The following is a 21837-nucleotide window of genomic DNA, read 5'->3' as shown; positions in this document are numbered from 1 at the left end:
GTAATCGAGTGCTATGTAAATGGGAAGCAATTAGCGCCACTCCATAGATGGTTGCCAATGATGAGCATAGATGGTGTAAGTGGTGGAAATTGTACATATGAATACTTTTCTCGTTGAAGTCATAAGAATGGCATCTATGATTTCTGTACATAACATTGCAAAATTGTGAAAAGAGCAGCAAGACTTTACATGAGAACTAATAGCTTTTTCCTTCTAGGCTCCCAAACCTGGTCCTTACGTTAAGGAGATGACTGATGCTGCTACGTTTTACACCAATAGGGTTCTGAAGGAGTACAAAGACACGTATGACTGCCACTTACTATAATTTCCCTTAACTCCTAAAAATGTTTATTTTCATAGGTTTGATTATCTGTGTGTAATTTTCCAGACTAGCATAATGGCAACTTCTTTATCATTTTCAAGCATATCCCTCATAATTTAAACCAAAATCCTCATCTTTGAAACTGGGTATCAACATGATCAATAGTACAAAAAGACCGACTACAATTCAGCGACACAGTAGCACAGTGGTTAGCACTGCTGCTTCACAGCTCCAGGGACCTGGGTTCGAATCCCGGCTCAGATCGCTGTCTGTGTGGAATTTGCACATTCTCCCTGTGTCTGCGTGGGTTTCCTCCGGGTGCTCCGGTTTCCTCCCACAGTCCAAAGATGTGCGGGCTAGGTTGGTTGGCCATTCTAAATTGCCCCTTAGTGTCCCGGGATGCATAGGTTAGAGGGGTTAGTGGGTAAATATGTAGGGATATGTGGATAGGGCCTGGGTGGGATTGTGGTCGGTGCAGACTCGATGGGCCAAATGGCCTCTTTCTGCACTGTAGGATTCTATGATTCAAGTGTTTTTAATATATAGTGATGCTTCCTGTATCCATGTTCATCAATTCAGATAATCCTGTAATGATTTTGTAACACCCAAGTCATAAAAGCATCTTGTTTTTCTTCTGCCCATTTCTCTCCACCTTCAGGTCACATCCAATGCAGCTCTGATCAGGTTAACAGCAAGCAGATGCTGATCCACAGATTAATCTCTCAAAAATATTTGGAATCTGTAATGCTACAAAATGTAATGCCAGGATAGTGAAATAAATTGAAATCCATCATTTAAAGATGATCCTGAACTCCAAAAAGCAGCTAATTTTCTTTTGCAGTTAACTTTCCATGAAGATTTCACTCAATTCTTCATTGTAGACAAGGATATACTTTAATCTAATTTAATATACTTTAAAATTCCTGAATACGAGTCATACATACAGATTCTGTCCTTCGTGGTATCCCACATTTGCAAAGATTCTGAGGGGGCTTGATGTGGTAGCTGCTGAGAGGATGTTTTCTCCTGTGAGGAAATCTAGAACTAGGGGGCAGAATTTCAAAATAAGGGGTCTCCCATTTAAGGCAGAGATGAGAAGGAATTTCTTCTGGGGCTGGTGTTTGGAGTTCTCCTCCCCAGCAAGTAGGGGAGGCTGGGTCATTAAATATATTCAAGGTTGTAGGCAGATTTTTAATTGACAAGAGAGTTGGGGGTGGGGGAAGGATTTGAGGCCCAATCACATCAACCATAATCTTATTGAAAGGCCTACTCCTGTGTTCTAAACAATATTAAATTTCCCCACATTTAGTTACCAGAACCCATTGCTGTGTTTTCAACCACTTGTGCTCTGCACTTGGTTCTGAAAATAAACAGTTTGAAATCAGTCTGGAAGTGGAGGTGGGAGCAATAAGTGGAAGGTTGGAAAAGGGGAGTTTGGGCGAAATTTCTAATTGCCTTGAACAATGATGCAAAATTGCATGTATTGCACTAAGCAACAAAGAAAAGATCCAAAACACAAACAGGTGCTGGACTATCCAATCCTTTATGCTTTTTTTCTACTTGAGAATTTTTAACTCTGTGGCCCTGGCTGTTTTTATTCCTCAACCACAACCACTCCATGTTGAGCCAATATTGGTCTGGTCACATCACTAAATGCAGCTAGAAAGTGGTGGAAATAGCTGCTGCCTCCCAGTCCAGTCCTTGGTGTCCCCCTCCTCTGTCATGAATTCCATCCCAGCTCAAAATTCCTGCTTGCCTCTTATCTCTCCCTCATAATAGATGCGATGTACTGAAATTAGGGTAACAGATTAGATGCAGAAAAGAGAAAACATAGATGGATGGGAAAAGCTTGTTGAAAGATTATATTTTAACGTGTGACTATTCAATTTCAGCGATAAAAGGCATGTGGAGTGGGTTAAGGCCTATATAAACTTCTGGACTGAACTTCAAGCATACATCAAGGCACACCACACCACAGGGCTTTCCTGGAACAAAACAGTAAGTGTCCCAGTTTTCTGTATGGAATGATTTGGTGTTGATCTCTGACTCACTAAAATATTTCACTGTCTCCTGTCATATTGAGCCACATAGACCAGGTTTGCATTGAGTCCACTGCTCAACCAGTGTAAATAAAGGGAATGCTCCAGTTCATCTCAATGTCTAACTTTGCAAGAATCAGTGTTAACACAGTTGTGAGCCAATGATCCCTGTTTGAAATTTCCTGTTTGTGTGGGTATCCAGCCATTGGCTGCCACAGTAGGGTAGCCTGCTAATGTTTGCTATCAAGGATTCAACATGGAAAACAGCAGCTTTATCTCTGATATTCTTCCTCTCCGCTCAGTCCAGTGGTGCTGAGGCATTAATTGCATCCCCTTTACTCCCTACATTAAGATGGTACCTATTGGGAACCAAACCGGGATGTTATGATTGCATATTGTGCTTGTGTCTGTACTCTCAAACATTGGAGTAAAAAGATTACCCTGATTTTTCAAATTGAAGTATTCAAAAATTGCTTTGTGGAAATAGGAGTGTGTGAAACAGATACTCAGACCACCTTTAGGGAATCCATTTACTTGCAAAAATGGCAGCATAAAAATTAGCCAATTGCAATGTATACTGCTAGTCTGGATATGAAGGTTTATAAGCAATTAATATTTTGAATAAAACTTAATTGATGTGGTCTTTTAGACATTCCCATGGAAAGCAAATTGTTTGTTCAAGACATCTCAATGCAAAGTTAATTCCACACACATTTAGAACCAAGGTGCGCAATGAATAACGCAAGTTACCTGAATGATGAAATGGGCTGAGCTTAAAATTTAACTAGCTTGATGATTCAGAGATTGTAGTCCTGGATAGTTTTAATTAACACCCTGCTTATGCAATAAGGCTCCACACTATGAGGAGGAGGGTGATGAGGTAGGACAAGAGAATGGGGAGAACGGAGTGTCTAAAGCATGATCGGGGAGGTTTTTAATGTGGGCAAGGATTGAAGTGGCGAGGAGGGGATATTTAAGTAGAGAATTTAAGACAAGGTAGTAGTGACTGACTTTGACAGATATGAATGGAAATGGTCAGTTGCACTCGAGAACCAAATATTTGTGTTAATTATTACTAAGCTAATCTCAATTGTGTTAAATCATTCTGTGCACATCATGATGTTGAAATAACACTGATCATTTTTCACTTTTAAAACCGCTGGGTTTTAAACTATTCTTTTGAAGTAAGATTGTGTGACACAGAATGCTCCTGATCTTGTTGCACATCTTCACTCAATACTTGATTCCCAGTGCAAGAGTAACATTAATCAGATATCATGACCTCCTCTTCCTGTCTAATTTCCTCTTTTTTACCTTCACTTTGTATCCCCCCAAATAAGGTTTTTAAATTTATTGCTTCCATTATCACTGTACAGCTCTGGCACCGATTTGATGCCGAATGTGTTGCCCTTTATTTCGGCCTATGCTTAATATCTAGGTTGTTATTTTGGAGTTCTGTCCAGAAAGTAAAACCTGTATAGCACCTTAGTGCCTCTGGATTGCACAAGTACTTTACAGCTGTTTACATGGGCAAACGCAGGAGGCTCATTTGTATAAACAAGGTTCCATAAACAAAACAGGATAAATATGTGAAATGGAATAGACACCAATGAGAATGGGTTGGATTTTTTCAGTGACATAATGGACCATTTCTGTGTTGTAAACATGTTGTATGGTTCTATGGAAAGTGGATTATTCATCATGGAGCCATATGTTGTTCAGTTGCGCCCAGTGTGACTGTGGTTTCCATCATTATTGTCAATGGGATGTTAAACGACTACACGGGCTGCAACATAAACTTGCACTGCAATTGCACCACCTAGAGATTTTGCTGCATAGTGCAAAAGCTTTCTTCAACTATCAACCCCTATCGATTGTTTAAAAACACTGTTCACTGCACTTTTTTGCCATGTATCAAAATGTGCACTAAATATAAAGCTTTAAGTTGAGCAGAATCTGCAAAAGTTGAATCTGTTTTCATTAGGACAGAAAATGTTAGGAGACGATCTGAAGGGTATTTAGATTTGAGGAGCCTTGATAAGTCAATAGGAAAGAAACTATTTCAACTTGGTGAGTTGTTACAGAGCATAAATTTAAGATTGAGATTGGTGGGAGTTTTTTGTGTGCAGGGCATTATTAGAATGTTTTTAAATGGTGGAAGCAGACTGTGATGGACTCTAATAGGGATATGAATGAAACAACTGAAGCAAGCCTCTTTGTACAAATAAGTTTCAATGATTCTGACTAGCAAGGAAGGATTTATCTTGAACCGGAAAGATGTGCTTCATTGAAAGAAAAATCATATCCCAATGTCAGCATTATTTAAAATTCTTTATTTTGGAAGTAATCAACTTCTCTCTCTCTCTCCCCTCTGCCCAAGTGGCCTAAGTTGTGAAACTTAATGCATGAGGGTAAAGAAGGGTGAAGCCACAACTTGCCTCAAACCCATATACAATTAGTGAATCTTAGCACATATGTTTGCACTTTGTGAATTTGAGTGGTCTGGAAAAGTAGATTTTTAATTATGTTGGGCTTTTTCTTGTTTTGATCGTGATGGAAGAATTTTCTCGCTGAGTGCAGTGAATTGCTAAAATTGATACCACCTTGTACCACCTAGTGGTGTTGAGAACTTTTTCATGCCTTGAATACTAGCAGTATTCATAGGGATGTACTTAGCATTTTGAAAAGTGATTTCATTCCCCGCCCCCTGATTTTCTTTCAAGGGTCCCAAAGCAACATCATCTCTTTCTGCACCACCACCACCATCGGGAGGAGCTATTCCCCCACCACCACCTCCTGGTCCACCACTTCCATCTTCAGGGGCTTGTCAATCAGACACGACTAGTTCACGAGCAGCTCTATTTGATGACCTTAACAAGGGAGCAGCAATTACAAGTAGTAAGTAATACACTGGATGTTTTTGGTACCTAATTTGACATCATTACCCTTGTATAAATGGACCACAGTATCTATTAAATCTAGATATTTCTGAATTCAAACAATTGGATCATATATTTGGGCAGTATATTTTGCTTCAGAGCTTTGCTTTCCTTTGTGAGAAGCATGATAATTTTGATTTATTGGTGAACTCATATACATTACCTTAGTAAAATGTGGTGTTATCCATTAGGTTTGAGAAGTAAAATGGGCTTAAGCTACTTCATTCAGAAGAGGAGTAATAAGGTAGAAGATTCTGTTGGTCCATTAATGATACAAATTTGAAAATGTTTGTGGTGTTAACATTGTGAGTGTTACTCTTAGAAATTGTAATTCACTTCAGCAAACAGAAATGGAGAATGAGCTAACGTACTTGGACTTCTGTTTGAAATCAGTGCAAACCAAGGGAAAGCACGCCACCAGAGACTCTCCAAAGTTGGCACGAAGATGCTGCATATATAACTAAGGCTGTAAATTAAGAATTGCATACCTATTTGGTAAAGCAGTGCCCAAATTGCAGCCCACTGACCATGTCTGCCTCCTCATGGCCCTGGCTATTTGGCCCATTAATTTGCTGAATATCCTGTAGTCTCAATATTTGGAGAAAGGTGTTTTGGTGCTAGGGCTTATTTAGTAGATATATCTTAAATTAAGATACTGAGATTATCTGCATTATTTAGAGAACTTGCAAATAGATTGCTCTAACGTGGTCTATGCAGACAAAGTTTGAATACTTCTGTTGTAGAGTGCTTTTCCACAAATGGAGTTAAGATGCATACAGCTGGAGATGTGGTGATGTCAAGAAAAATGTGTCTTGGATTAAGCTATTAGCATCTGTTTGTTAATTCAGAACTGAAGCATGTGGCGGACAGCAATAAAACTCACAAGAACCCAACGTTAAGAAACACAAATGCTCCTGTCCACACTGGTCCAAAGCCATTCAAAGCAGCTACATCATCACCAAAGCCTGCAGCCAAGAAAGAGCCACCCATGTTAGAATTGGAAGGGAAGAAATGGAGAGTGGTGAGTGTCAAAGTTAGACTGAATTATAATATTTTCTTGCATAATAGGCTGTATGATTTCAGAGTTTTGGGAAAAGCTCCCTTGATTATCCCATATGTACAGGTACCACCAAATGTGCCATGTATGCAAAATGATCTTTGGTTCAATTTCTGGTATTCATTTGGATAGCTGATTTCAGCTGGAACAGGCCACACTTGGCTTTGGCAGCCCTGAACTCAGTTGGGGAAAAGTCATCGATATTACACCTCAATAGCTGTCCCTGTGATCCCAGTGCCTGTATATCTGTGGATGCATGGTCAGGGGAGTTTGGGAGGGCTGTGAAAGCTTGTATAGATATAGAGGGGCAAGATTTTGTAAGGCAGGATATGAACATAAAACTTGGGGGGGGTGGGGGGGGGGAGAGGAGAGAGACTATTGGCGCAATTGAGCCTGAGGTGACAGTGGCATGAATGAGACAGTTGATTGGTTGATGTCGGAGGCGGTATGTAAATTTTTAAAGTAACCAGAAAACCAACTGAGCTTGAATTTCTGATTAGTTTACTTATAAGTGAGGGCGACACTGGGGTTATTAAGTTCAAATGGGTAAATTAATCAGGGCCCTTTGCCTGGTTATCAAGATTCGTCTGTGGAGAATTTTGTATGATCTGATTCACCTGTGATTCTCTCATGATAATCACTGTCAGACTTTTACTTGAATCATGGATGAATTTCCAGAGGGTACCAGTAAGAAGCTATCTGAAATGGAGGGGAAAAAGAAACACGGTAGTGTTCGTTTTTTAAAAATTGACCGCATTTGTGGATATTTTGGGTGGGGTGGGGAAAGAAGGAATTGGGATCTTGTATGTTCTTTTCAATTTTTCACATTGCCTCATGACTTTTTTCATTTTGGAGGTACCATAATTGAACACTGGTAGATTGACCAGCAATTTAACTCCTGCATAAGTAATTTGAATAACAAGCATGCTTCAATACATGGGAGCACTTTCAAATTAATCCCATGCTACCTTTAGTTATCAGAAAAAAATTACATTGTTCTCTGCTTGTAGGAAAACCAAGAAAACGCCAGTAACCTGGTGATTCAGGACACAGAGTTGAAACAGGTTGCATATGTGTACAAATGTGCACACAGCACACTGAACGTCAAAGGCAAGATCAACTCTATCACCGTTGGTAAGCAGAAATGAACCAAAGTTAAATCTTTAAGATTCATTTAATAATTTTCTATCTTCTATTTGCAAAAGGTTATTCTCAATGTTTTGACTGTTCCAGCTCCAACATCTCTCAATTTCTGGTGGCTTGATATACTCTTATCAGGCAAGCAAATTCATTGACTGAATCATGACTTGTGTCTCTTCAGTTCATTCATACGAACATACAAATTGTGTAGGTCACTCAGCCCCTCGAGCCTGTTCTGCTGACCTGATAGTAACCCAAACCCCACATTCCAGCCTACTGTGACCTTTCACCTTCTTGTTAATCACGAATCTGTCTACCTCTGCCACAAAAATATTTAAGCCTTTGCTCCCACTGCCTTTTGAGAAGAGAATTCCAAAGATTCATGACCCTCGAGAAGAAAGTTCTCCACATCTGTCATGGTTTAGTCAATGACTTTGATTGCTTGATAGAAGTATATCAAGCCATATAGTATATCAAGAAATTCAATGATCTTAGAGCTGTAACAGTCTGTCTTAAATGAGAAACCCTTTATTTTTGTAAACAATAAATTCTAGATTCTCCCACAAGAAAAAAACATCCACCTTGTCAACCCCTCAGGATCTTGAAGGTTAATCAAATTGCTTTTTACTCTTCTAAACTTGTCCAAGATAACCGGTTGCATTCCTACTGTTTGTCCAGCAAACCTTCTCTGAACTGCTTCTAACACACATACATATTTTCTTAAATAAGGAGACCAAATACTGTGCACAAGGGTGGCACTGTGGTAAGTACTGCTGCCTTACAGCGCCAGGGACCCAGGTTCGATTCCTGGCTTGGGTCACTGTCTGTGCAGAGTCTGCATGTTCTCCCCGTGACTGCGTGGGTTTCCTCTGGATGCTCCAGCTTTTTTCCACAGTCCAAAGATGTGCAGGTTAGGTGCATTGGCCATGGTATATTCTCCCTTGGTGTACCCAAACAGGCATTGGAGTATGGCGACTATGGGATTTTCACTGACTTCATTGCAGTGTTAATGTAAGCATACTTGTGATAAATAAAAACTTAAACACTACACCAATCCTCTGTACAACTGAAGCATAACATCCCTCTGTATTCAATTCCCCTCACAAATGACAAACAATAACATTCTATTGATCTTCCTAATTACTTGCTGTTCCTACCTTTTGTGATTCATGCACCAGGAAACCCAGATCCCTCTGAATCTCAGACCTCTAACTGCCTTTTGTATTTCATGTACCAGGGTACCCAGATCCCTCTAAATCTGGCACTTCTGCAATCTCTCATCATTTAGATAATATTTTTATTCTTCCTGCAAAAATGGAGAATTTTTCACATTTGCCCACACAATGCTTAATTTGCCAGATCTTTGACAATCCACTTAACCCATGTCCTTTTTTTTGCCTCATGTTCTCTTCACAATTTATTTTATCTACCTTTGTCCTCAACAAATTTAGCAACCATACCTTTGACCCCCTTCATCCAAGTCATTTGTATAAACTGTAAAAGATTTGAGGCCTCAGCACTGATCCCGGTGGCACACCAGTAGTTGCGTCTTGCCAACCAGAAAAAGGCCCACTTATGTCAACTATTTCCTGCTAGCTAGCCTTGCCAACTAAACCATGAGCTTTTATTTTCCGCAATAACCTTTGATGTGGCACCTTATCCAATGCTTTCTGACAATCAAGTGCAGTACATCCTGTTCTCCTTTTTCTGCAGCACATGTGACTCCTTGAAAGAATTCCAATAAATTTGTGAAACGTAATTTCCCTTTTACAAAACCATGTTGTTGCCTGATTGTCTTGAGTTTTTCTAAGTGTGCTCTACTGTAGCATCTTTAATAACTTCCAACATTTTACCTCCTGGCCTGTAGTTTCCTGCTTTCTGTCTTCCTTCCCTTTTGCATAAAGGAGTGTTATTTGCTATTTTCCAATCTAATGGAATCTTTTGAAATCCATCCAGACTCAGATTTGTCAGCCCGTAGTCCCAAGAATTTGCTCACTTCCCCAGTGATTGTAGGTTTCCTGAGTTCCTCCCTCCTGTTTCCTGATTTTCAGCTATTTCTGGGATGTTACTTGTGCTCTCTAGTGAGGACCGATGCAGAATACCTGTTCAATTTGTCTGCCTACTTTCCGTTATAAATTCCCCAGACACACTTTCTATAGGACCAACACTGAATTTGTTGAGTCTTATTTAACTATCTATAAAAATTCCTCTTATCCATCTTTATACTACAAGCTAACTTCATCTCATACTCTAATTGTTTCCTTCATTAATCTTGTTGTCATTCTTTGCTGTTCTGTCCAATCTTCTAACTTGTCTGCCTTTGTGATTATATGCTTTATCTTTAAGTTTGATACAGTCTTTAACTTTTTTAGTTAACCATGGATGGTGGGCCTACTCTTAGAAATTTTATTTCTCATTGGAATGCATCTATTAAGTGTATTCCGAAATATCTCTTTAAAAGCCACTGAACCTTTATTGACCTATCACTTAACTTCATTTGTCAGTTCATTTTAGTTAGCTGCACTTTCATGCCCACATAATTGCCCTTATTTAAGTTTTAAAATACTGGTCTTTGCACTCTTCTCTCCCTCAAACTGAATGTAAAATTCAATCCTATTATGATTACTGCAAATGACAACTTACATTTACCTACTTCCATTAGCTTAGTAAAACACTCAGGAGTTTTATCAGATGAGGTTTAATGCCAAGCCACATAATGAGATATTAGGATAGATTACCAAAAGATTGCTCAAAGAGCTAGGATTTAAAGAGTGTCTTCAAGGTGAAGAAAGCGGTAGATGTGCAGAAAGGTTTAGGGCCAAGATAACTAATGCCGTGACAACCAGTGGAGGGGTGAATGAACTTGGGCATGCACAAGAGAAATTGAAGGAGAGGTTGGAGCAGTTTGGATGGGGAGGGGTGAGGCTACAGAGGGATTTGAATAGCAGGGTAAAATGAGTAGTGTATATAGTCCAATTCCCCCTACCTCACTGCATAATGCCAGGTGAGGTAGTATAGCCTGCACTCTGCTTGGTGCCAAAATGTACTGTGCAATGAAGCCAAACTTCTCATCTATGCTATCCTTGCCCACCTGCTTTTTCCTGTCTATGTGAATTAAAGTCCCCCATGATTATCACTGTACCTTTCATGATCTCTCCTTTTCCTGTCCCTCTGTCCCTCTATGTAGTTACAACTAGAGAGCCTGTACACCACTCCCACAAGTGACTACTTCCCTTTATCATTTCTGATCTCAACCCAAGCCACTTCTACATCGTGGTTCCCTGAACTTGGGTCATCCCTATCCTTGTGCTATTACAACCACCTCTCCACCTTTTCCTAACTTCCTGTTCTCCTTGAATGTCGCATGTCCTTAAGTATTTTAGTCCAAGTTTGTCATCCTGCAGCCATGTCTCTGTAGTGGCTATCAGATCGTACTTATTAATTTCTTTATCAGTTCATCTGTTTTGTTTTGAATGTCTATAATTTTGTCCTTTATATTTTTATAACATCTCGCCTTATCTGCTGATTTGCTCTCCATTCCTTCCTATCACGGTCTGTTTATCATTTCCCATATTAGTACCTTTCTCTCTTGCCTTGTCTCTGCTCTTTGGTTTACCACATCTTCCCAAATTTGATCACTTACCCCCACTACTTAGTTTAAAATTCTCTCTACTTCCCTAGTTAAGTGGCTCATTAGGACCTAGCAAGGTTCAAATGTCAACTGTCCCAATGGTACAGATCCCAATTTCCACAGTATTGGTACCAATGCCCCATGAGCTGGAACCCACTTCTCCAACACCAGTCTTTGAGCCATGCGTTCATTTCTGAAATCTTAGTTGTCCCATGCCAATTTGCACATAGGTTCTGCTTAATTCAGTGCCTAGCTCTTCATAAAGACTATGCAGAATCACCACCTTCGTCCTGCCTATGTTGTTTGTACCTGCATGGACCTTAACCACTGGATCTTTATCTTCCTGCTGAAAGTTCCTCTCTAGCCCTGAGCAAATGTCCAGAATCCTGACACCTGGGCAGACAACATAGACATCTGGAGTCTCATTCGTTGTTACAGAGAACGGTGTCAGTGCCCCTTCCTACTATACTGTCCCCTACTACCACTACATTCGTTTGAGCTCTCCACCCCACCCTCCGCAATGCTTCCTGCACCACAATGCCATGGTCAGTCAGCTCATCCACCCTGAAAGAACGTCAGACTTGTTGGACAGCTGCAGAGGCTGACACTTCTGCCCTCTGGGTCCCTTTACCTGCTCCAGCTGTAATCACGCCTCCTGCCCCTGAGCACCTTCCAAATCAGAAGACCCTAGGGGAGTTCAAACAATAGTTTGAGGATAAGGTGTAAACCAGCTGAGGTGAGAAGAAATTTCTCCACTCAGAGTGGTGACTCTGTGGAATTCACTAGCACAGAAAGTAGTGAGGTCAAAGCGTTGTGATTTTTCAGAAGAAATTAGATATACCTTTTGCGGCTCAAGAGATATTGGTGGATGGGTGGGTGGGGGGGGGCATGCAGGAAAGAGAAGAGTGGTGGGCAGGGTCAGGATATCGAATTTGATGATCAGCCATGATCAAAGTGAATGGTGGAGCAGGCTTGAAGGGCCAAATGGCCTACTCCTGCTATTTTCTGTGTTTCTATGTTTCTATCCTTAGAGGTGTGACCTGGTCTCTGATTATTGAGATTTTAAAAAAAGTTTATTTATTAGTGTGACAAGTAGGCTTGCATTAACACTGCAATGAAGTTAGTGTGAAAATCCCCTAGTCGCCACACTCCGGTGCCTGTTCGGATACACTGAGGGAGAATTTAGCATGGGCAATGCACCTAACTAGCACGTCTTACAGATTGTGGGAGGAAGCTGGAGCTCCCGGAGGAAACCATGCAGACACGAGAGAACATGCAGACTCCGCACAGACAGTGGCCCCAGCCAGGAATCCAACCGGGTTCCTGGCGCTGAGAGGCAGCAGTGCTAACCACTACCACTGAGAAATGCAGCGTGTGCAAAAATCCCAACTGGCTATTTTTAACATTGTAAGAATTTGGGGGGAAAAGGTTGCCTCAATTTGCCACCTTTTAGCTATTAATTTTCAAATTTACTCAGATCGAGTGAAAAGCTTGCATATAAATTTTGAAATTTAAAAAAAATATGCTACTGTTTCAAGGCTCAATCCTTGCCACCTGATGAATTAGCTAAATTTAGCCAAATTGCCTATAGGGGTGGTACAGTTGGCCTTAATCTGCAAGGCTTTATTAATTTAATCAATATATAATCAATCATTAGAAAAGAATTAGGTCCTTTGTATCTATTTATTCCTAAACAGATTGTGTAAGCCCCTTGCCAATGGTTTACTAAATGCAAACACTAATGAGATTTCATAGTATTTGTAATGGTTCAGATTTCTATAGTCTGACAGATCTATTACTTTTTCTTTTACAGATAACTGTAAGAAAATGGGTCTAGTTTTTGATGATGTTGTTGGAATTGTGGAGATCATAAATTCCAGGGACGTGAAAGTTCAGGTAATTGAAGCAGGGGAGGAGAAAAATAATGAAGCATTCTGCTCAGAAATAACAGCTTTCAACGCTGGCAAAGAACATTGCAGGAAATGACAGCAAATTTATAGTTATCAGCGACAGGCAGCTTAACTTGTCCTGTTTAAAATATGCAAACACACAGACCCAGAGTTTAAAAATAATTGCATTTATACAGCTCTAGTCACAATCTTGGGATTTCCTTAAGGCACAAGTTTTTAAAGTTCAAGTCCTTGTGTAGTTGCAATGTGGGAAACATGGCGGCCAATTCATGCACAGTAAAGGCCCACAAACAGTCATGTGATAATGACTTTTTTTGTGTGGTATTGATTTATGAGTGAATACCGACCAGGGCATCATGGTTGACTTCTGTTTCCTTCAGAATAATGCCATCGGGACTTCTGTGCCTGCCTGAGGGGGAGATGGGGCCTTGGTTTAAGATCTCAGCTGAAAAATGGCATCTCTGATAGTACGGACCTGGGTGTCAACCTAGATTTCTATGCTCATGTCTCAAGTGGAACTTGAACTCTCAACCACCTTACTGAGGCAAAAGTGCTGCCAGTTATACCACATAGAACATAGAACAGTACAGCACAGAACAGGCCCTTCGGCCCACGATGTTGTGCCGAGCTTTATCTGAAACCAAGATCAAGCTATCCCACTCCCTATCATCCTGGTGTGCTCCATGTGCCTGTCCAATAACCGCTTAAATGTTTCTAAAGTGTCTGACTCCACTATCACTGCAGGCAGTCCATTCCACACCCCAACCACTCTCTGCGTAAAGAACCTACCTCTGATATCCGTCCTGTATCTCCCACCACGAACCCTATAGTTATGCCCCCTTGTAATAGCTCCATCCACCCGAGGAAATAGTCTTTGAACGTTCACTCTATCTATCCCCTTCATCATTTTATACACCTCTATTAAGTCTCCCCTCAGCCTCCTCCGCTCCAGAGAGAACAGCCCTAGCTCCCTCAACCTTTCCTCATATGACCTACCCTCCAAACCAGGCAGCATCCTGGTAAATCTCCTCTGCACTCCTTCCAGCGCTTCCACATCCTTCCTATAGTGAGGTGACCAGAACTGCACACAATATTCCAAATGTGGTCTCACCAAGGTCCTGTACAGTTGCAGCATAACCCCACGGCTCTTAAACTCCAACCCCCTGTTAATAAAAGCTAACACACTACAGGCCTTCTTCACAGCTCTATCCACTTGAGTGGCAACCTTTAGAGATCTGTGGATATGGACCCCAAGATCTCTCTGTTCCTCCACAGTCTTCAGAACCCTACCTTTGACCCTGTAATCCACATTTAAATTTGTCCTACCAAAATGAATCACCTCACATTTATCAGGGTTAAACTCCATTTGCCATTTTTCAGCCCAGCTTTGCATCCTATCTATGTCTCTTTGCAGCCTACAACAGCCCTCCACCTCATCCACTACTCCACCAATCTTGGTGTCATCAGCAAATTTACTGATCCACCCTTCAGCCCCCTCCTCTAAGTCATTAATAAAAATCACAAAGAGCAGAGGACCAAGCACTGATCCCTGCGGCACACCGCTAGCAACCTGCCTCCAATCCGAAAATTTTCCATCGACCACCACCCTCTGTCTTCGGTCAGACAGCCAGTTGCCTATCCAATCGGCCAACTTTCCCTCTATCCCTCTATCCCACACCTCCTCACTTCCACCACAGCTGACATCTGATAGGAAAATGTAGTTTTGGTTGATTTCAAGTTTACTACAAGCACACTAAATATTGAAATCTGTTATTTCTAATGTAATTTTCATTTTGTCTAATAGCTTGATTTTTTTTTTAGAAAATATCATTAAAAGTAAATGTAAAACTTGAGATTTTTTTGCTTTTATTTTTACCCCTGCCAAGCTTCCAAAAAATGTAGCTGGATTAAGTGTGCCACGTTTTTGAACAATAAAACTCAAAGGAAGCATTGAGGACATGAGGGATAATGGAGAGAATGATAACTCTTTTACACACAATTCACAGAGAATCTTTAAGGAGCTGACTGTCAGATTTACACAACCCATTAATTTAACTTTTAATAGTAAAATAAAGGAATGTGTTAATTGCTGAATCTGAGGGGAAAAATGCCTGTGATTACACAAAGGGGGATTGGGCACAATCGTGGGAAATGGTTATAACCTTTTAACAAACTGTCTTTTCTGACATGTCAGTCTTTATTCTTGGTTTTAACGAAGCTATTGCTGATAACTGATATTGTAGTGCTAATTTGCTCCATACCTAGGAATGGAAGACTGACATTTTCAAAGAATGTTCAGAAATATCTAGATATGATCTAGCTCATAGAATCATAGAAACCCTACAGTGCAGAAAGAGGCCATGTGGCCCATCGAGTCTGCACCAACCACAATCCCACCCAGGCCCTATCCCCATATCCCTACACATTTACCCGCTAATCCCTCTAACCTACGCATCTCAGGACACTAAGGGGCAATTTTAGCATGGCCAATCAACCTAACCCGCACATCTTTGGACTGTGGGAGGAAACCGGAGCACTTGGAGGAAACCCACGCAGACACGAGGAGAATGTGCAAAGTCCACACAGACAGTGACCCAAGCCGGGAATCGAACCCAGGTCCCTGGAGCTGTGAAGCAGCAGTGCTAACCATGCTACTGTGCCGCTCCTTTTAAAAACACTTTTGTGTTGAAAATCGCATCGAGACATGTACATCACATTTGAAGCATACAGCATGTACTTGTGCATCAAAGCAATTGGGTCAACATACAATATGTCCGGATCTGTTTCTGTTAAGAATCCAATGTGAAAATTCGGGTGACGTTGTCTCCTTCAAATTGAAGGGGGCGGGGGGGGAGGTGTACTGTTCCATGTTTCTTTAATTTAGTCTTCCTATGTTATACCACTAATCTTTGTACACACGTTGCATGAATTGACTAATCTGTTCTGATTCGTTTAACATTTTCTAATAAGCAGACACCTCTCCAAGTTATTCATTCAGATGTTTTCTCTCTGCAAATATCCAAAGTGGTTCTTTATTTTTCCCCTTGCAGGTGTTGGGTAAAGTGCCAACTATATCCGTTAATAAGACTGATGGCTGCCATATCTACCTTAGTAAGGATTCCCTCAGTTGTGAGATTGTCAGTGCCAAGTCCTCTGAGATGAATGTCTTGGTTCCAAACAATGATGATTTTGTAAGTACAATCCTGTCACCTGTTTTTGTTCTTGCAATTCTGTAGGGAGGCAGAAAGTGAACCAGTGAACTCCAGTGAGCCACTGAGTATACAACAGTAATCCAATTACTTGTCGTCTTGTTTTTTCTTTCCAGTGCTGTCACATGTACTCCAAACCTGTTTTAGAAATTGCCAATGTAGAAACCTTTTGGATTTCGCACAGATTCTGGCCATAGTGTTGGAAGCTACAGATCCAAGTTTTAATCTGTGTTCTCTTTTGATTTGCCTATACCACCATTTACTGATTCAAACAGGTCTTGACAGTCTGATAGGCTTGCCCACTAAAGGCTAGAGCCATTTTCTAAAAGTTCAAATAGAATTAACCAGGTACGGTTGTCTCCACCACTTCAACCACCAAAATGCCTGATGGCAGGAGATCACATGTCCACAGTTTGATGTAGAACATCACACAGTAGGTTTACTGCTTGGTTAGGGACACAGCAAATTCTGGAGCACCAGTGAATTGAGACATGGTAAGTGGTTCCTATGCTTGCCTCCTAAATGACCAGCCAATTTTGTGCGGGTGGGTGGAAGTGTTGAATAAAAGCATGTGGGAGCTGAAGTAGCCAATGTGACCCTTCAAGTCTGTTCAAAAAGATCATTGCATTTTTAACCTCAATAATGAAACAAAACTTCAAAGTGGGGCATATGTACTTGACCCATAGTGATGAACGACAAACTTATAATATCCAGCAGGAGGGCATTTCCCGGAATGTACTTTGCATGAGAAGTTGGTTAACACACTTGGCCTTAAAAAAGAACATAGGGTTATTGAGTCTGTTGTGAATAAAGCATTCAGCGAGACATCTTGAAAAGATTGCATCATTAAACTATGGTACAAGTGGGCAACAACATGGAGTCTTTGTGGGAGGTTTGTTTAAAAACAAAATACTTAAGTTTTTCAAGCAAATGTCAGATCGTGTCAATAGAAATTCCGTGGGCGTGCTTTTAAATGTCAAGCCTTTTGGTTATTACTCCAAAAACTAGGAAAACGGGGAATATGAGGTGAATTAAAAATTGACTAGAAAGGCTTGGGTAGTTGCTAAAATACTGGTAGGAGACAAATCAAACATAAGGGGATCTGAGAAATTTGGGAAGACATGTAATACAAATTTGAATGAGCAATTGATGGAATATTGGGGTTTCGGTCTGGCCAGGTGGAGGAACAAAGGAAAACTAAACAATGGGATTTTAGTTCTTGACATAAGCATAGCTAAAATCTCCCACAATCTGTTCCCCAACTGTGAGACACCTTGGACCAATGTTTCCTCTAAACTGGGTGTTTGTCCTGCAGCCTGCAACTTTGCATGCAGACCATGAGTCAGCAACTTTCTATCCATGTGTGCATGGTTAGGCAAAAACCTTAGAGCCCACATACTTCAATAGGAAAGCCATGCACAAGAAATAAAAGTTAGAGTATGTAACCTTGAATTGTTGCATGAACAGCAGATGGAAACATTTGTTTTACACATCCTGAGCCTGAATGTCTTGAGCATGGCTGGCTTTTCATGTGTTTGAGCCAAAACTGGATACTGCAAAGGCTTTGTGCATCAGACAAAATTTTGGCAGTAACATTGAAGGTGTGGGCTCCAGAATTTGCTGCATCCCCAGCCAAGCTGTTCCAGCACAGCTACAACCCAGGCATTTACCTGGCAATGTGGAAAATTGCCCAGGTATATCCTGTGTACACAAAGCAGGACAAATGTAACCCACCCAGTTACCATCCCATCAGTCTACTCCATAGTAAAGTGATGGAAGGGGTCTTCAACAGTGCTATCAAGCAGCACTTGCTTCGCAATAAGCTGCACCTCTTCCACAAAAACCTTGGGTTCCACCAGCGTCACTCAGCATCTGACTGCATTACAGCCTTGGTTCAAACATAGACAAAAGAACTGAACTCAAGGTGAATGTGTCTGCTCTTAACATCAAGGTGGCATTTGACTCATCCAGGAGCCCTAATAAAACTGCATCAATGGCGGGGAAACTGTTGTCTGGTTGGAGTCATACTGAGCACAAAGGAAGATGGTTGTAGTTGTTGGAAGTAAATGATCTCAGTTCCAGGTCATCAGCGCAGGAGTTCCTCAGGGCAGTGTTCTAGGTCCAACCTTTTCAGCTGCTTTATCAGTGACTTTCCTTCCATCATAACATCAGAAGTGAGGATGTTTGTTGATGTTCAGCACCATTCCTGACTCCTTAGATTCTGACGCAGTCCATGTCCAAATGCAGCAAGACCTAGACAGTATCTAGGCTTGGGCTGACAGGTGGCGAGTAACATAGTGGTAGGCAATGCCAAGAGAGAATCTAACCATTACCCCTTGACGTTCAGTGGTATTACCATCACTGAATCCCCCACTATCAACATCCTGGAGGTTGCCAATGAACATGAATTGAACTGGATGAGCCATATAAATACTGTGGCTCCAACAACAGGTCTGAGACCAGGAATCCTGCAGTGAGTAACTTCTGACTCCTCAAAGTCTGTCCACCATCTACAAGGCACAAGTCAGGACTGTAATGGAATACTGTCCCCTTGCCTGGATGAGTGCAGTTCAACACCCTCCAGGGCATAGCAGCCTGCTTGATTGGCTCCCCTTCCACTCCCTCCACCACCAACGCACAGTTGCAGCAGTGTGTACAATCTACAAGATGCACTGCAGGAACTCTAGGCTCCTCAGACAGCACCTTTCAAACCCACAACCGCTATCGTCTAGGGGGACAAGGGCAGCAGACACGGGGGAACAATACTACCATCTGGATGCCTTCCTCACCATCCTGACTTGGAAATATATCGCTGTTCCTTCAGTATCACTGGGTAAAAAAAACCTGGGACTCTTAAAGCACTATGGGTCCCTACATCACAGGGACTGCAATGGTTCGAGAAGGCAGCTCAGTGTTACTATCTCAGGGCAATTAGGGATAGATAAACACTGGCCAGCATTGCCCACATCCGATAAATATTTCTTGATGCTGTTACTGGCAATAAAGTAAAGGTCCTCGGATTATAGTTATGAAAATTCATCAAGTTTAAAAAAACATTTATAGCAGTTGTTAACTTGTTTGATTTTCTTTGACAGGTTGAGCATCCCATCCCAGAACAATTCAAGACTGTCTGGAATGGGAAGAAACTGGAGACGACAGTAACAGAAATATCCGGTTAAGTGTATGGCTACTGAGAACGTTTATCTACAGGCATGATATTAATGTCGTCGCTAGTAATGATGAGCCTGATTAATCTGTAGAAGCAACAAGCTAACTTTCTGCACATTCTACTCTTAAACTTGTCCTATCACTCCTCATGAGAGGTAATTAATCTGCTACAGCATATACCTCAGATATACTGGAATTACCCTTTCCAGTATAAAATGGCCTAAAGTAGCTGGATTAGAGCATAATGGCTGGCCTAAGATTCTAGTAATATTCATGAGTCTATGGGAGTAGTACAGAGTTAAGAGATGGAAACAATTGGAGAGAACTCTTGAGTGAGTATAGTGCACCAAAATGCAATTTTATTAAAAACTAATATTGCTGAGCTCTTTGGGTGGGTGAGGTGAGACTTTTTTTTCTTTTTCCTGCCCTTGCTTAAATAAATTATTTCTAAAATTTAAAATGCAGATACTATTCTAACCTTGAAGGTCTGCCATCAGTGCATAAGGTAGTTCTGATATGCAATTGTCTTTTTAGTTTCATTTTACTTACCCTCTTCCTTTTGATTATTTTGGCTTTGGGGACTACTCTGTGGAACAGCCACTGCTTTTAGTTTTAAATTATAGGTGAAACAGCTATTCACTGCACTGCTGGGATTGTTTTAATCCTTGAAACCATGTAGCCTTTTATAGATGAATCAATGTGTATAATTGTAACACATCCATGGTTAAGAACTTCGACTATGAACCAGACCAAAAATTGTGGTTGGAAGGATGAGATCCTGAATTTTAGTTTTAAGGGAGTTAGCTGCTGAATCTTGTGGACCTGGTTTTGAATAATGAAAACTGATTTAAAGTGCATCAGTCTAATTTCCTGCAGAACTTGGATGTAGGCAGTGATAGATTGTTGTGAACTAACTGTCTTTAAAGCATTCCTACCTTCCGAACTCAAATGGGCATTTCTAGTGAAAATGCATCATCCAACATTGTTTCTCACAGTCTTGCTCCATCTTGTACCTTACCAATGTGGCATCATGAATTGTACTGCTGCAGTTTGCTTGGCCTGAATTTTGTTTTGAGCATTACAGTTGAGAGTTGAAGTTGGGACCCTCACATGTTTTGTCCTCCGTTGTGGCTTAAAATAATTTGCTCCCCCTTTTCTCAGGGTCCAGTTCTTGCAGCATCTTTTGAGAATATTGCTCATACAATACATTCCCTGAGTTTTGGTGCCTGCTTTCAGAGAGCGTTCTTTTCCTATAAAGTTCTGTCTAGAAATCATTCCATATATCCCAAATGGTTAAATTCCTTTTGATTCCCCTCTAACGTTAATTTACTTCAGTGTTTCAGTAAATATGGCTATTTTGTAACTGGGTATTAACATTTCAGCACAGGTTGCACTTGAGTACTTTTCTTTTTAAGATTTGTTTCAATTTATAATAAATTCCATCCACAGTGAAAGCATCATTATATCACATTCATTTTATGCTTCAATTTTCATTTATCTACATTTGTTTAAGGTACATTTTTGCTAATTTTAATTTTGAAATTATCAATATTGAATTGTACTAACAAGTGGGGCAATAATTATGGACTAACAAATTATATTATTTCTGAATGGGTCATTGAACTCTGCTGTGATTACAGTGTAATTACATGTCTGAGTCCTGTGTGGTTATTTTGGGAAATACATGCAGTCCTTATAAGTTTGCTAATGGTGGTGGGAATTTATCAGAGGCAGTAAATACACCATGATTTATATATGCTAAAATTGGGTCACAAGGCTGCCATAGCAAAATCTTTCAAATTAACTTCACTATTTCAATCTTCAATTTATAATGTAATTGCCTTGAACTTGAGTTCTCATTTTGTATGAAATGTACAATACAGTAAGCTTTTAACATTTAGTGTGTACTTGGACAATGGTTCTTGGGCTTTTGACCAAGTTACTGCCCCCCCACCCCCATTGTACAAGATATTAATTGTACAAGTATAGTTGATATCAACTACCTATCTTGTGGTGTGATAAGTTAGCTACTGTATTGTATGTTCTAAACTCAATTTCAATATTGATCTGCATAATTTCAGAACTGTAAAAAGAGGGATCAAACTCCAGTTCTTGCTACTTGTGGTTACTATTCTATCTTGTATATGTCAGAAATTAAACTGCAAAATAAAATTTGCCAACTTGCTTATCCAGAGTCTTGTATTTTCTTCAGTTGCTCTTTCAAGGTTGCTGATCAGTGACCACAGCTAAATCAGAGGTAAAACTGGGTGCTATGTTGACTGGTTAACTTTTAACTGAATTGGGTTTTTTAAAAATTCTGTTCAGTTATCAGCAAGTGCTAAGAAGATCTTTTTGAGGAACTACTTTCCATTTTCTCACAAACTTCATGGGCTAGATATAACACTAGATTCAATATTAGAAA

At 40.5% G+C, this 21837-nt stretch overlaps 1 protein-coding gene across 3 annotated transcripts in view; it reads left to right on the top strand.

Moving 5' to 3' along the window:
* Positions 1–21599, top strand: part of cap1 (CAP, adenylate cyclase-associated protein 1 (yeast)) — a 39960-nt gene extending 18361 nt beyond the window's left edge. For all 3 annotated transcript variants that reach the window (XM_078237891.1, XM_078237893.1, XM_078237894.1), the window contains exons 6-13: positions 218–303; positions 2215–2320; positions 5085–5259; positions 6149–6321; positions 7368–7491; positions 12942–13024; positions 16089–16229; positions 19343–21599. In XM_078237891.1, the coding sequence (XP_078094017.1) occupies positions 218–303; positions 2215–2320; positions 5085–5259; positions 6149–6321; positions 7368–7491; positions 12942–13024; positions 16089–16229; positions 19343–19426 (972 nt within the window). In that variant the 3' untranslated portion in view covers positions 19427–21599. The remainder of the gene's footprint in view (positions 1–217; positions 304–2214; positions 2321–5084; positions 5260–6148; positions 6322–7367; positions 7492–12941; positions 13025–16088; positions 16230–19342) is intronic.
* The last annotated feature ends 238 nt before the right edge of the window (positions 21600–21837 follow it).

This window comes from Mustelus asterias, chromosome 21, assembly GCF_964213995.1.
Source record: "Mustelus asterias chromosome 21, sMusAst1.hap1.1, whole genome shotgun sequence".
Classification (NCBI taxonomy): domain Eukaryota; kingdom Metazoa; phylum Chordata; class Chondrichthyes; order Carcharhiniformes; family Triakidae; genus Mustelus; species Mustelus asterias.
The sequence above is the reverse complement of the archived record's forward strand: the minus strand, read 5'-3'. Positions and strand labels throughout refer to the sequence as shown.